Below are 14,594 nucleotides of genomic sequence, written 5' to 3'. Positions count from 1 at the left end.
GCATAAATCAACCATCCACTAGACTAGGCCATGTTAGCAGGACATTAGAAGTCCTTGAACCAGCAATTGACACTATTTATCAATGATATGTCATATAGCACTGACCATGAAATTGTTCCACCACCAACTTCTCATGCTTCATTATGCTATCCTTTGCTATCGTTCTATGCCTATGCCGCACCAATATTTTGGCCCGTTGTCATCTGAGACCATCCCACATGCATCACAAAATGATCCCATGCTCTTGCTTGCCAATCTTGTGCCCATCTTGTTTCTTTTTTTATTGACATCCTAAGTTTCCAAAACCATCTTTAATATTCAGCAACATGTCAAAGGAGTTGAACCTGCCCCTCAGCTTATCTCAGTGCTGTCAAATGCAAGTACATTCATCAATATAATCTAAAATTTTATCAAAGGAAAAATCTGAAATATGGTTGTATGATTTTTATGCCTTTTTGGCATTTGATAGTAAATTTCACAATCAACTCACAGCCTTTGAGTTGAACTCACAGCCCATGGCATAGTTCAGTTACAAGGTTACCTGCAACCTAATGGTCATGGAGTAGATGCCAGCTAATCCATCATGAAGAAGAGTTAATTTAATTCTTGTAGATGCAAAATAACTTGAGTATGCCTGGGTCAGGCTTGTTTTTGACCTGACATGTGGTTAAACTATGAAGTTTGGACTTACATCCTAATAAATTATTATTTGCTCCGAGAATCTTGGAGCTGTGTGCTTCACATCCTAGAAATAGTCACCAGTTGTATGTGATGCTTCATTATCAGGCTTTAGATCACATGGCATCCTAGAATTGTTCCCAAGTTTGCTAAAGATTCTTTGTTTAATATAAATCATTAGCCATATCAGTGGGAAATCACAATCTATTTAGTTTTCTACATGTGTTTTCTTCTATATCACGTAGTTACTGTAGCACGAAGCACTTCTTGCCTGAACTTTAATATATGCAGGTACTAAATATGCTTTCCTGCTGGATTGAAGATCCAAATTCAGAAGCATTCAAGTTGCACCTTCCAAGAATCTATGATTTTCTGTGGCTTGCAGAAGATGGCATGAAAATGCAGGTTTTAAGATACTATCAAGTTCATTCTCCTTCTTTTTGTGTTCATTGGCATCCTTCTTGGTGTCTGCAAGATTTGACTGAACATTGCATCTCCAACAGCATTGTCTAAGTAGTCAATACTCATTTACAAAATGCAGTCTTATAATGGCAGCCAATTGTGGGATACAGCTCTTGCTGTTCAAGCAATTATCTCAACTGACCTTTCTGAAGAATATCTTCCTACTCTTAGGCGGGCACATGACTTCATAAAAAATTCACAGGTTTATATTCTTTTGCAGAATGCTTCTTTTTGATGTGCCTGTTACACTTTCACCAATAATTTTGTATTTGTATTATTTCACATATTTTTGAAGATTCTTGAAGACTGCCCTGGTGATCTTAGCTTCTGGTATCGCCACATCTCTAAAGGTGCATGGACCTTTTCTACAGCAGATCAGGGTTGGCCCGTATCAGATTGCACAGCAGAAGGATTGAAGGTGCATCTTACATTTATTGCTTCTATTGATGCTATTCTTGTTTATACCTTTCTTCCTTGTCCAGGCTTCATTATTGCTGTCGAAGATCTCTCCGGAAATTGTTGGTGAACCATTATGTGCAGGGCGGATTTATGATGCTGTTAATGTCCTTCTTTCCCTTATGGTAAATTGGCCTTGAATTGAATATAAATATATTGTATTTTGTTGCATTTCCAACTGCAGATGCATTGTTCAAGAATAGTAATGTATGTATGTGTCAGTAGCATACCAAACTATGCAAGGTTTCCCTCCTCCAGACCTTGATATATTCATAAAATTAAATAATCTTCAAAGTTACATGTATAATTCAAAAAGTCAAAACCATGTAAAAGAATTATATCTTAATATTCGCTTTAGTTGTAATCTGTCTGTACCATAATTTAAAGAGCATTTAAATAATATTTTAGTTGAAATATGGTATCATTGGCTTATATATGTGCCTAATTCTTAAGACCAAACCTAAATACTTTATTAACTCATGGAATATTAGTGGATTGCACCTGCAAATTGACATGAAATTCCAAACGTGAAATGTGTAGGCCTGGGCTTAGAAGTTAGGCCTGTTGACGGAGTTTGAATTAACCAACGAGGCCTCAGCCATATTCAATATGGGTTCTGGCTTTTGTCTTGGAAATGTATGCATCCATGCATTTATAGACTCAGCATCTTCAAAAGTTATCTGAAACATGTGCATCTGCATATCCATGTTTGCATATATGCATGCCTGTGCATTTGTGTTGCTTGCGATGCATGCAAGTTGGGTTAGGCCAAAAAATCATGGCCCACATCAGACTAGGGAACTTATGAGCTGAAGCACTATGATATATGAACTGGGTCCACTTTATTGAGCATGCTTTTTTGTCCCTGGGCTGGGAATGAGCCAAGGGATGCCTTATGTGAGACCCTTCTGAGGCTGTTAATGCTTATTCTCATAAACGTTGTTCTTTTTACTAGTATTTTCTACTCGATGTTTGTGTTAATATTTGTGCATATCTGCTAGTCTTTTACTATATGCAACAACCCTGGTCTTTTATGTTATCCTTTGTTGGTTTTTTGGTAGAACAAAGATGGTGGTTTTGCAACTTATGAACTTACAAGATCCTATGCTTGGTTGGAGGTGAGTACTTGTACATGCATATTTCCTTGCTGTTCACAGTTCCTCAGCATTTTTATCTTTACTTATTTTTGTACTGAGAATATGTATTTGTGTAGCATCCTCTAAATTCTTTTACGGTATCTTTGCTTACTTTTGAACTGAGAAGATGTATTTGTGTATAATCCCTTAATACTTTTCAGCTTCTTGGAAATTTATTCAGATAAAAATATTTACCATGGGCATCTGCATGGCTTCCTCTTGTATCTATGCAACTGGTGAATAAGAAAACACTTAATTTTATAGTCAAGCTTGTGAGGTCTTTTCCTTCTTCTTCTTCTTCTTCTTTTTTTTTTTTTTTTTTTTTTAAGCTAGTACTTTTGAAACTTCAGATAGCATCTCTAGATAAAGGCAGAGCATACTTATGAATGTTACTATTTGGATAAAATATTAGAAAGCTTCATGTTTTTATTAAGAGAATCAAATGAATTTGTAAATTTTATAGTTAGTTCCAGTACTGCTGCACATCCAAAATCTCTTTGATGGTGCCTTAGAATAGTAGGCACATTGATCCTCAAGCTACATGGCAGTTTAAGATTGAGCTCAGTTTTATTGATAACAAATGCAGTTTCTTTCTGAAACCAGACTTGTTCTATGCGGGTGATTATGGTCTAGAATCATTTTCCCCATGTTGTTTTGACCAGTTTCTTGTACAGAGGCTGTCAGTCAGTTTTTTAAATACACTCTCGGTGGCTTTGTCTGTCAATATGCTTGAGTGTTTAGTGATGCTTATTTGTCTATGAAGATATTGAAGGTGAACTATTGAAATTTTGTTATTCCAGTGATTTCATGAATTCCCTATGAACCATAAGCTGGTGGTTTGAACAAAATCACATGAAGTCCTCCTTGCAAAAAGTAAAGAGGAGGTGAGCTTCAAGAATTAATGAAGGACAGATGATATAGTTAATTATAAAAGCATAGAGGTGCCAAAAGCGGTGTTACATCCAACAAGCAGACCAGCAATGTTTATCCAAATTAGATGGTGCCAGCCAAGGACACCCTTAATGGATATGAATTGTGAAAGTGATTTGGAGAACCATAAATTAGTTATGAAAGTGACGTTCTGCTTTTGGGTAAGCTGTGTTGTGTGTTATCAGTCAAGGTAAATATTGTTGATTACACATATGTGGTGCTTTCTGCAATAAGGTTATTTTGTTATTGGCCGGACTACTAGGATGATGAACATTTGGTTGCACAGCGTTAGATTTTTTATTACTTTTCAAATTATTATGAAAATGCAATATAGAAGTGTAACAAATTATATTTAAAACATTATGTAAGTTGGTCAAACCCATCATGATGCATTATGATATTGTAATAGCTGTTAGAAAAATGTATTATTTTGAGAAATAAAGAACCATACTAAATAAGAGGCTACTTATAAGTTGAGCCTCATTGAGTATCAATATAAATTGTTATCAATATGCTAATAATTAGTATAAATTAAGCTTATTGAGTATATCACAAAATTTGTATGATAATATAGACATGAGTATGACAATTTATTTATTTTTTCATTTTAGTAAGTATTTTTTACCAATAATATTAATACTAATATTATTAATATTGTTGCTAAGCTTTGATCTTGTTTCATGCTATCTAAAATAATTTTTTGATATTAATATTAGAATCAAGCTTTTACGTTCCAGCAAGATGGGGGGTTGTCCCGGCCATCCATCCCATTCTTTTGGAAAAATGAGATCAGGACAGGTTTGGGACTCCGAAATCCATCCATGTGAGGAGAGGAGGACGAAAGAAGGAAAGGAAGGAAAGATGAAGAAAAGAAAGAAGAAAAATGAAAAAAAAGAAAGGGAGAAAAAAGAAAGAAAAAGGAAAGAAAAGAGAGGAATGTAGAAAAGAAAAGAAGGAAAGAAAAAAAGACAAAAAGAAAGAAAGAAAAGAAGAAGGAGAGTGAGATGGAAGATATCTACTGGGATGCATGATCATGATTACTATCAGGATAGGATGAAAAAATGAGACATCGGGTTCTATAGAGAAGTCAGGACACTTTCATCACATAAGATATAAAATTGTAATTATAATATATTGTCGCTATACAAAATTTTAATAATATGTGTTTCTATCGATATAGTAAAATAACATGTTATTATAAAACAATAATATAATGATTAGACCTACTTATAATAAGAATAGAAAAGTAGTGCTTCTAGGGGATATTTAAATGCAATATGGCGGGGTCATCGGTGATTATACTTTTACTTCTAAGTAAGATCATTATCATAGAAATACAATAGAAATTAATAAAATATTAGTATAATCTAATGACTTGTGATGGATATGGGTATGGTACAATACTAATGAAAATTGTTTTTCATTAATATCAGCATACATTATGCAAATATGATCTTTAATAATGTCATTTATTTGTATATTAATTTAGTAGTACGAATGAAAGGTTCTTTATTTGATATGGTTTAATAAAGCTAATAAGCTTCTTATTCATGATATTATATTTTTATATTTTGAGAAAGAACCATATTAAATAAGAACCCTCCTTATTATCTAAAATAAAGAGCTATTAATAGCATTATTAAAACGGGCATCTATGTCGTGAATGGAGATCTTTGCAGAAGCACAGCCTCCATAGTAGTATATGTAAAGGTTCGCAGTCTCAATGCCAGCCCCATACTGGTGCCAACCTTTTGTTGTGTTGGTGTCCAGCTGGTTCGACATATTGAGCATCGATACACCCCCCATACCACATTTTGGTACTGAGTTGGTACAGTATGGTATGTCCCGTACTATCTGGTGTGGTCTGGTATGGTCAAACCTTATATACATATATTAAATTTGCTTTTTCGTTATTATACTTGAGAATTCTTTAACACTTAAAATATTAAAGTTGTATTGGTCACATCTCTTCCGTTCACTTACAAAAGCACCTCTGGAAATTGCTTCCCTGTTGATGACTAGGATGACAATGCTAGACATTGGCATCACATAGTATGCCATGAAAATAATCAAATCTTTAATTCCAAATTACCGCCTACCTACCTCTAGTATTTCCATGCAATTCTTCATAATAGCTGCTGGAAGCAATTGGTATCTTTTTTCTGTTTAATCATCCACCCACTTTCATTCTTCTCAATCACTTTCTCATTTTTATTGGACTCTCTCGGTTTCTCAAGCATTATAGTTCTTGAGCAGTGGACCTAACCTCGTGTATATCCTTAACAACAAAGCAGCAGCCAACATGTATCTCAACTATGTTATAAAACAATTTACTGTTCATATTTCACTCGGATTCCTTTGACTTTATGTGCATATATCAGGTTACTCCCATTGCTAATCTTAAAATTTTTGATCACTAGTGGTCACCAAAATTTCCTCTGTAATATCTTAATAAGCACCTCCTTGTTTATTTATTCACTTTTTCTTAAATTTATCTTTATTCTTTGCTTAAATGCATGGATTACATTCTCCGAATCATTCTTGGGTGACCAAGAACTTAGAGTCAATCTTTGATAGGATTGGAATTGGAAAGTCACTCGTTCATGGGATGTATTTTCCTGGGAAGAGATTGTTCATGTTTTAAAAGCTTGAACATAAAGAAAAGAAGTTTGAAATTTTGTCCCATACTTTTCTGCTGGTACATAAAGAAAGCACCAATTAGCAAATTCAACTATTAAATTAACTAATAAATTCATTCTAGAAACTGTTGCATGCATGATATTCTACATCTCATAGTGGGATTTCATAAAATATCCCCATATGGAAGGATTCTTTGAGGAACTACATTCATAATAGTGAAGATTGTATCCATGTAACATGAAGGTCAGTTTCTTCTAAAAGAATTATTGAAACTCGAAATAGATACTGCAGCAGCAAATCCTTTTTTCAACTAACTTGAGAGCCTTGACTGGCCCTTGAAGGTACACTTTCTAGGTTAGCTAAGCACATTATTGCTTCTAGCAATTTGATATTTGCTCATCTTTTCTTCTTGAAACATTCTTGAGATGTATATTGAAATACTTCTATTTTCCAATTAGATTATCAATCCTGCTGAAACTTTTGGGGACATTGTCATCGATTATCCGTAAGATTCCAATACTTAGGCTCTTTTAGAAGAGTCTTTTTTTTTCTCTGTCACTATTTCTCTTCAGATAATATTTAACGAGTTATAGTTGCTGTGCAGATATGTTGAATGTACTTCATCTGCAATACTGGCACTGACATCATTTAAAAAATTATACCCTGGCCATCGCAGAGATGATATAGAAAATTGCATTAGAAAAGCAGCTAATTTCATTGAAATGATTCAGCAACCTGATGGATCATGGTTTGTACAAAGTGTCTCCTATTCACATCAAAATTCTGTCTCATGGCACCAGCACAAATTTCTGCCTTGCTACCTCATCTGTGATAGCCCACAATAATGTTTCCTATTTGTTGAAAGACAGCTTAAATTCATTAATACTTCGAGTTGGGTTGCCTGCTAACATTATTTTTCTGCAGGTATAGCTATTGGGCTGTTTGCTTCACATATGGCACATGGTTTGGAGTGAAGGGATTAATTGCTACTGGAAGGACCTACCAGAACAGTTCTAGCATCCGTAAAGCGTGTCAATTTCTGTTGTCAAAACAACTGGCATCGGGTGGTTGGGGAGAGAGCTATCTTTCATGTCAAAACAAAGTAAGTATTTCCAACAAGATGTGCTCCAGATTTTTTATTTTTTATTTTCACTCTTGTGCAGGAGTATGCCATATTATAGTGTATCAACACAGATTGCTGTTGCTTCTTCCATTTTCTGAATGAAATTTGTCTGTATGTTATTTTCACATTAATTCATAGCTGAGAAGTACCTGATTTTAAAAGGGAAACATAAGTTATCTGTTTGAATTTTTTGAACAGAAATAAGACAGTCTATGAGAATGTTTGAGCATATATTTCTTTTCTCGATTATGCATACAGATGAGTTTCAAATGTTGAACTTTACTTGACTAATAAATCTGGCTTTTTATAGTTTTTTGGTGGGAGAATCTGATGATCTTGGTATCTTGCCTGACTTAAAATAAAACTGTATATGTTATGCCAATTTCATATACTTCCCAATTTTGCTGAGAAATCCTTTCTGCTTGGTGAACTGTGGTGAACTGAAAGGCCAATACTTTATTTGTATTGTTATAGTGGCACTTGAACAGGCTTCTTATCATGCAGCATTAATGGTATTACAGTTAATGTACCTCAACTCTGCACCTGCATGGAAGAGTTGTATCCAAATTGAAGATGATGCTACACTGACTAAACAAATAAAATTTAGGTTTAATATTCCTCCTCTTCCATGATAATATGACTTATCCTATGCTTGCATGTTTAGATGATAAGTGATTTTCATGTCAGAAGCTTCATGGTACCAGACACTGTTAATTCTTTTTGGACACATCATTCATGATTCCTTGCAGAGATTTTCCCCCCCTTTTCTTCACCTTGTAGCTCATAAGTTGCTTTTCTGACAGGCAACCCCCCCACTCCCCCCGCCACCCAACAAAAGAAAGAAAAAAATCCTCTTCTTGTCTCAAGCTATCTTCTGTATCCAGTTTGACAATCTGCACCACAGTTTATGCTTTTAAATGAGTTCTGTAATAGCAAATCTTTATTGGACTTTAGTGTTGTAAAGGCCCCTAAGGATAGTTCTGTTCCCCTATTTTATCTTTCTTTTTAGTTCCACAAATGTTGTTCCTATGTAGTGTCACCTTCTTTTCTTATTTTGAAGTAACTTGCTAATCTGACTTCCAGTTTTATGTAAGCTGTTTTTGTTAAATGTGTCCTCACTAGCTTATTTTATCTACTGAGGATGGGAAAGCAAGAATGGTAATGGAAACATATTTAAGCTAGACAACATATGGGTCTTAATTAAAACTTTGGGCTTGGTTCTTTTATTTAACTTTTCCTCATGACCGAAGTCATTGTAGAACTTGCCTACATCCCTTTGTGCATGAATTGGCCTTCCCCTCACAGTTTAGGACTTTCTCCGTGACTCTTTTATCAAACTAAAGCATCAGCCATTCTCATATACAATACAGATAGGACAGGCATTAAGTGAGTAGGAAACTCTCACACCAAGGGGTTATGATGAGATACCTCAGCAATCCTTGTGTACATGAGTGGTGGGTTTTAGCTGAGCCTTTCTGCACAATCTTCCAATCTTTTCCTGGTTAAATTTGCCTAGTCTTCTTGCAAGAAATATCTAGGATGTCCTGTCATTTAGAGATCCTTGAAAGGATGCTGAAAAGCTTAAGCATTTCCAATGGAACTGCATTCTCAAAGGGACTTCAGTTGCGAGGAAATATTCATTTCTTTGATAAAACTTAGTGTCAAAATCTTGAAGGTTGGTTTACATTTCCAATTTTCTAAACTATCAATTATTTTGCTATGAGCTTTAGAGTTTTCATGTCTACCTGTTTTGCATGAAACAAAATTATCAAGTCCTCTTCATGATGCAAGCTTGATTATCCTACAGTGCAATTATAGTGTTTTTACTAAATTTCTCATGAATTTTTAATGCCCATCTGGCTGGATTTAGCCTCTGCTTCAAATAAAGTCAATCATAGTCTCCGATTTTGCTCTCTTGCTTCATTCATTTTGGAAACTCATTTTTTTTCCTCATAAACAGGTGTATTCAAACCTTGAGGGCAACCGATGTCATGCAGTGAACACTGCATGGGCCATCTTAGCTCTAATTGATGCTGGGCAGGTCCGTTTTTTATGAACTGATTAATATTCATGATTATTGATTTGTCATGATGATGCATTAAAGTCACGTCAAATTGTCTCATGTTTGTTTAAATATCTCAGTGTGACAAAAGAAAGTGTAGGCTTGAGATTGATGGAGATGTGCCTTGATATGTCTTGGCTTAGTAGTGTCCAATATTAAATTATGCACTGAAAATAATGGAATACATATCCATGCAGTTATGTCCCAGGTTACTTTTGGCTAATGTTAAGCTATGCACTAAGATATATTGTGTTCATGCTGATACTGGTGCAGTTGATGATTAACTATAATGTTGTTTTTCTATTTTTTTTTTTCAAATATTTGTTTCCTTATACCAACATCTTGAATATTCTGATTGCCATATCAGACCCATAACATCTCTGATTTCCATTAAGTGATTTCCACTCCCAACATGGACTTGTTAGGATTAGATTTCACAATAGCTCGTTAGACATCTAGGACCTTCCAGATGGAGCAGTTTTATTCATGGCTTCAGAAATCACCAGAGAGGAATGGTACCATCGGTACCATACCGTTTCAGTGTGAAAACGGTACTTGTACGGGTGTTGGGATGCTAAAACCCCGTATACTAGTTCAGTAGTTTATAGCAACCATATTGTTGCATTTCGATGGTATTTTTACCAACCTTACCAATTTGTACCAAAAATTTTTCATTACTTTTGACACTATCAGCTTTAATATGTACTGTCTGTGATGGGATCATACCTGAACTGTACAGTTCCAATGAAAAGATGGTACCGGGTTTGGTACTGGTTTTTAAAACATTGGTTTATTAGTAATTATGCTTTGAGATCTTTAAGGCAGCAATTATATGGATGTTGTGTCATCATATATTTCCAAGTATATCTGGAGGAAATCAAAAAAAAAAAAAAGGGACACCCTATGGAATGAATTCTTGATGTTAGGATTAGCCATCATGTTGTACAAGGACCTGGGGTACCTTAAATAATGTTAAGTTTCAAACCAAGGCCCAGAGATTTCAACTTTTTAGCCAATATGAGATGGATATTGGAATCAGTTCTTCCATCAAAATGTTCTGAAAATAACAAGAAGATGACTGTGGAAGGTGACTTGATGAGGTATGTCATGAAGCTCAAAACAACAATTTTTTTATGCGGTATTAATAAGGCTAATATGGGTTCTATCAGTGGCATTCAACTTGAAGTTCAACTTAAATTATACAATATACCTGACGATCAGTCAGATGGATATTTTGGTTTATAAACTGTTTAGGCCTTCATCGTTGTTTTGATGCATGGTCTACTTCTGAAGAGTATCTTGCTCTGGAAGGTGTTGAAATATCCTTATCATGCTCCTCTGAAGTATGCTGCAAATATTTCATCTCTTTTTAATATTGAAAATGCAATGTCATTTTATAATGCTGATACTGTTGGCAGCAGTGGGCGATGTAATTAATTTTGCTGCATCTACCTTTTTCTATCTGAGAAATGTTGATATAGCAAGACTAAGAACTACTATTCATCCACAGAGATTATGCATTGTTAGCATCAGTATGATTCTATTTTGCTTGTCCAGCTATTCACGAACCTGTTGATATATATGTAGCATGAAAAGTCTCCTTTGAGAATGTTTACATGAATTCTATAGAATCACATGTTGAGACTCAATTACTAGCCTAGCTATGTCCAATGATGGTGGCTATTGGGATGAAGATGTTGCTTATGTTAAATAATCTTGATATTGGTGCTTTTATTATGGTCCTTTGATAGAACTATCATACCACTGACTTAAAATGCAAAACTTTCTAGGCCATGCTTTCCACCCAACATGATTCTTCATATCCCTTGAATGATATTAGCATTATTTGCTGTGTTTTATCTAATTTGCCAAGTTGCTTTTAAAAATTAGTATGAAAGAAGTAACAAAATATTCATAATAAATTATGATCTAATATGAAATAAGCAATTTCAAGATATTTGTAGCAGATATTTCGGTCCATTACCATGTGTACTACATCTCTTCATCATTTTCATTCTTTCTTCTAAATGGTCAATGTATAACTACTCTATTGTATTTTGATGAATCCAAACTAAGCTTTGTACCAACCAAAATTTAGATTTAATTTTAATACTTAATTCAATGTGTATACTCTCATTTCACTTCAAGCAAACCTAATTTAATAGAAAGAGGAAACCATGAAGCCAAAGTTGAGTGTGAATCAAGTCGATAAAATAAGTTATTATAGTTTGTTGCAATAAGTTGATATTAACTAGAATCTTGAGATGAATTACTAAATGGTCTGGCTATAAGTTGTAACTAGTTTTGAGCCCACGCATTGCGCGTGGGTTCTAAGTCACATAGTTGATCATTTTTTTCAAAAAATTATTTATGAATAACAATATAACATCCATCTAAATTCCTGGTGTCAATCCATATTCTCAGCTACATATATAAGTGGGTTTTAATTATAATAGTACAATAACATCATGCTTTCATGACAGAATTTAATGCACATAAGTGGGCTTCAATGCAGCCTTTTAATAATAATGCTGTCATTTAATGCTTGAAGGATTGTTAGATAGGATAGTCGAGACACATGGCATCCTGAAGATTGATTGTGTTCTAGATGACATTCATAGGTGAGAAGTTGCTGCTTATACAGACAGCTTCAATTGCTAATTGATTTTCGCTTAGTTTTTGCTTTCATATATATGTATATATATATACATGTACGTATGTATGTGTGTATATATGTATGTATTAGATAGTTGCCTTTGAAGTGGAGGCTTTTTTCATGGCAAGATATCCTTGATATTGGGACTCTACCTTGGGCCTCTGATAGGATCATGAGATCATTAACATACCAAATAAAATTCTTAATAACATGTCCTGTCTCTAACAAAATTCTTCATGTCCTTAGAAATGATGTTGCGCATTATTTGTTGGAGACTTTTGTGGTTTAGTACAAAACAAATTATTTACATAGGACTTCATCATGACAACTGATTGCATGGATGTTGATACAGGATCTTCCTTCTGTGGCCCCATCTCGGGCAAAGTAGTAGGTTTGAACCCAAGACCTCTCATTCAGAGAGAAGGGTGCCAACCAGCTGAGCTAACAGCTGTTGGCAAATCAACCAGAGGTTATTCAATTAACTGCTAGTGTGGAATATCTCTTCATCATTCTCCAAGTCTGATGTTAGTGTATTGCTAATCTCATATATCTCAATGAATCGAAGCTAACACTTGTATGAATTGAAGTTTAGTTTGATTTGAATACTTCAAATTTATAAAAAGAGGTTTCTTAATTAACATCTAGCAAACAAAATTCATTGGAAAGAGTGAATTTTCAACCATGAATGAAACTTGAATGAAGCAAGTTGATCAAAAAGGTAATCATGACTTGTTGTGAAGATTCTTGTAATTTAAATGCACAATGAGCCATAAAAGACTAGCGCAAGAATTCCTATTTAATGTCATGCTTGACAGGAGCATATCAGTGGTAGTGAGGATGATCTGATGTTGATTCTTCATGTTTTGGCACCACCAATGTCATCATTTGACAAAGCTTCCAGTCAAGCTGTTGAAACAAAAAGAAGAAACTCTGAAATGTGCTGTGAATGCTACATATTATGAATAAGCAAATTCAAAGATTAATTAAAAAATTTCTATATGGTTGAAGTTTTTATTTCTGAGCTGACTAGTCAAATTGCCTCTAACGTGTAAATTTGTTGTGCCATATCTGGAACAGGCTGAGAGAGACCCAGAACCTTTGCACCGAGCAGCGAAGGTGTTGATTAATATGCAAATGGAGAGTGGCGATTTTCCACAGCAAGTAAGTCACAAGTAATTTCAGCAAACTATGAAATGTCACTCTAACCCATGATTTGTTGAAATCTTCACTTACAGCTTGAAAAGGAGCTCACAGTTTTGCACATTTTGAACAATTTATAAAGAACCTGAAAAATGTAGACTATTTCTAACATTTATGGATATTTAAAAGAAAATGGTATATATCATCTACTACTGATCATCCATTATTATTTGTTTGAAGTGACACCTTTTATTTTACTGCTTGCAAGATTTTCTTGTCCATTGAAGGGCTTCCAGGAGAGATTTCTCTCTTTCTTCATATAATGACCGATAAGTTCAATGCCAAATCAGATTATATTATTTCTATGTTACATTGTCCTGTGCTGATTTTTATCTTCAATTATGTTTTCTTTGATGATGCCCCAACATAGTCAAATTAATTAACAAAACAGATCTCAATACAAAAAGGTGACTTGACCTGGCTTGCTCTAATACTCGTGGTGAGCTGAAGGGAAGATTCTTTTTGCTGAACACCAAGTAGTTAACAATGGGGGCACAAAATGGTGCATCTTGTATTATGTGTGTTATATGAATATGCACATTGAAATTTCTAAATATTGGGTACTTTTTTTTCCAATGCTTGCCTTTGTTTATGCATATCTGGCTTTTCCTCCTTAATGTTTTCCTTTGCTTGCGTCTGTGTTCTACAGGAAATCATTGGAGCCTTCTTCAGAAACTGCACGGTTAGTTATTCACAGTATCGAAACATATTTCCAATATGGGCTCTTGGGGAATATCGCTGTCGTGTCCTGCTGACCAAGAAAACCTGACTGCTAATCTCTTCTGCCATATTATAATCCTTGGTCAGAATGTTGATGTTTTTGCCCCTCGATCGAACTATTCAGAGATGCAGATCTTACTGCTTGACTGTCATGGAAGAATGGGTTGCACGAACTATTAGACTAATCTTCAGCTTTTATTTGCACAAAGTGACCAACATGGGACTCAAATCCATGTGATTGCATCTGTCAGCCACAGCATTTTACTATTGCACCAAGCTATGTTCCCCATTGCAGTAGCATCTGAACAATTAAATATTTTCCCTATTTTTAATATTTTGTTGATTGATAAGTGCATATGATGCTTGTAGTGGAAAGTTTGCCCATGCATGCTCAATCTGTTAATTTTGTGTTAAAAACGGTGAGTAATGCAAACTATGTCCTCAATATTTAAACCTTCCCTATTTTTTACATTTTGTTATTTGATAAATGCATATGATGCCTGTAGTGGACAGTTTGCCCATGCATGCTCC

The 14,594-nt window shown here is 34.6% G+C and overlaps 1 protein-coding gene and 1 pseudogene across 6 annotated transcripts in view; one reads left to right on the top strand and one right to left on the bottom strand.

Moving 5' to 3' along the window:
* LOC105049265 (cycloartenol Synthase) overlaps nt 1-14,532 on the top strand; it is a 44,994-nt gene extending 30,462 nt beyond the window's left edge. For 4 of the 6 annotated variants that reach the window (XR_012142615.1, XR_012142617.1, XR_012142616.1 and 1 more), the window contains exons 9-20: nt 970-1,083; nt 1,220-1,342; nt 1,436-1,558; nt 1,623-1,721; nt 2,658-2,714; nt 6,761-6,807; nt 6,907-7,050; nt 7,227-7,404; nt 9,386-9,466; nt 13,221-13,304; nt 13,552-13,903; nt 13,993-14,532. Coding sequence is in view for 2 of the 6 variants with exons in the window: in XM_073260699.1 (XP_073116800.1) it covers nt 970-1,083; nt 1,220-1,342; nt 1,436-1,558; nt 1,623-1,721; nt 2,658-2,714; nt 6,761-6,807; nt 6,907-7,050; nt 7,227-7,404; nt 9,386-9,466; nt 13,221-13,304; nt 13,552-13,713 (1,212 nt within the window). In the remaining 4 variants the exon portion in view is untranslated. Of the gene's footprint in view, nt 1-969; nt 1,084-1,219; nt 1,343-1,435; nt 1,559-1,622; nt 1,722-2,657; nt 2,715-6,760; nt 6,808-6,906; nt 7,051-7,226; nt 7,405-9,385; nt 9,467-13,220; nt 13,305-13,551; nt 13,905-13,992 lie in introns of those variants that run through there. The other 2 variants (XM_029265799.2, XM_073260699.1) reach the window with 2 other exon arrangements.
* LOC140859152 (aspartate--tRNA ligase 1, cytoplasmic-like) overlaps nt 1-14,594 on the bottom strand; it is a 201,548-nt pseudogene that overhangs the window by 120,445 nt on the left and 66,509 nt on the right.

Source organism: Elaeis guineensis, chromosome 7 (genome assembly GCF_000442705.2).
Source record: "Elaeis guineensis isolate ETL-2024a chromosome 7, EG11, whole genome shotgun sequence".
Taxonomy (NCBI): Eukaryota; Viridiplantae; Streptophyta; class Magnoliopsida; order Arecales; family Arecaceae; genus Elaeis; species Elaeis guineensis.
This window is presented reverse-complemented; position numbering and strand designations above follow the sequence as displayed.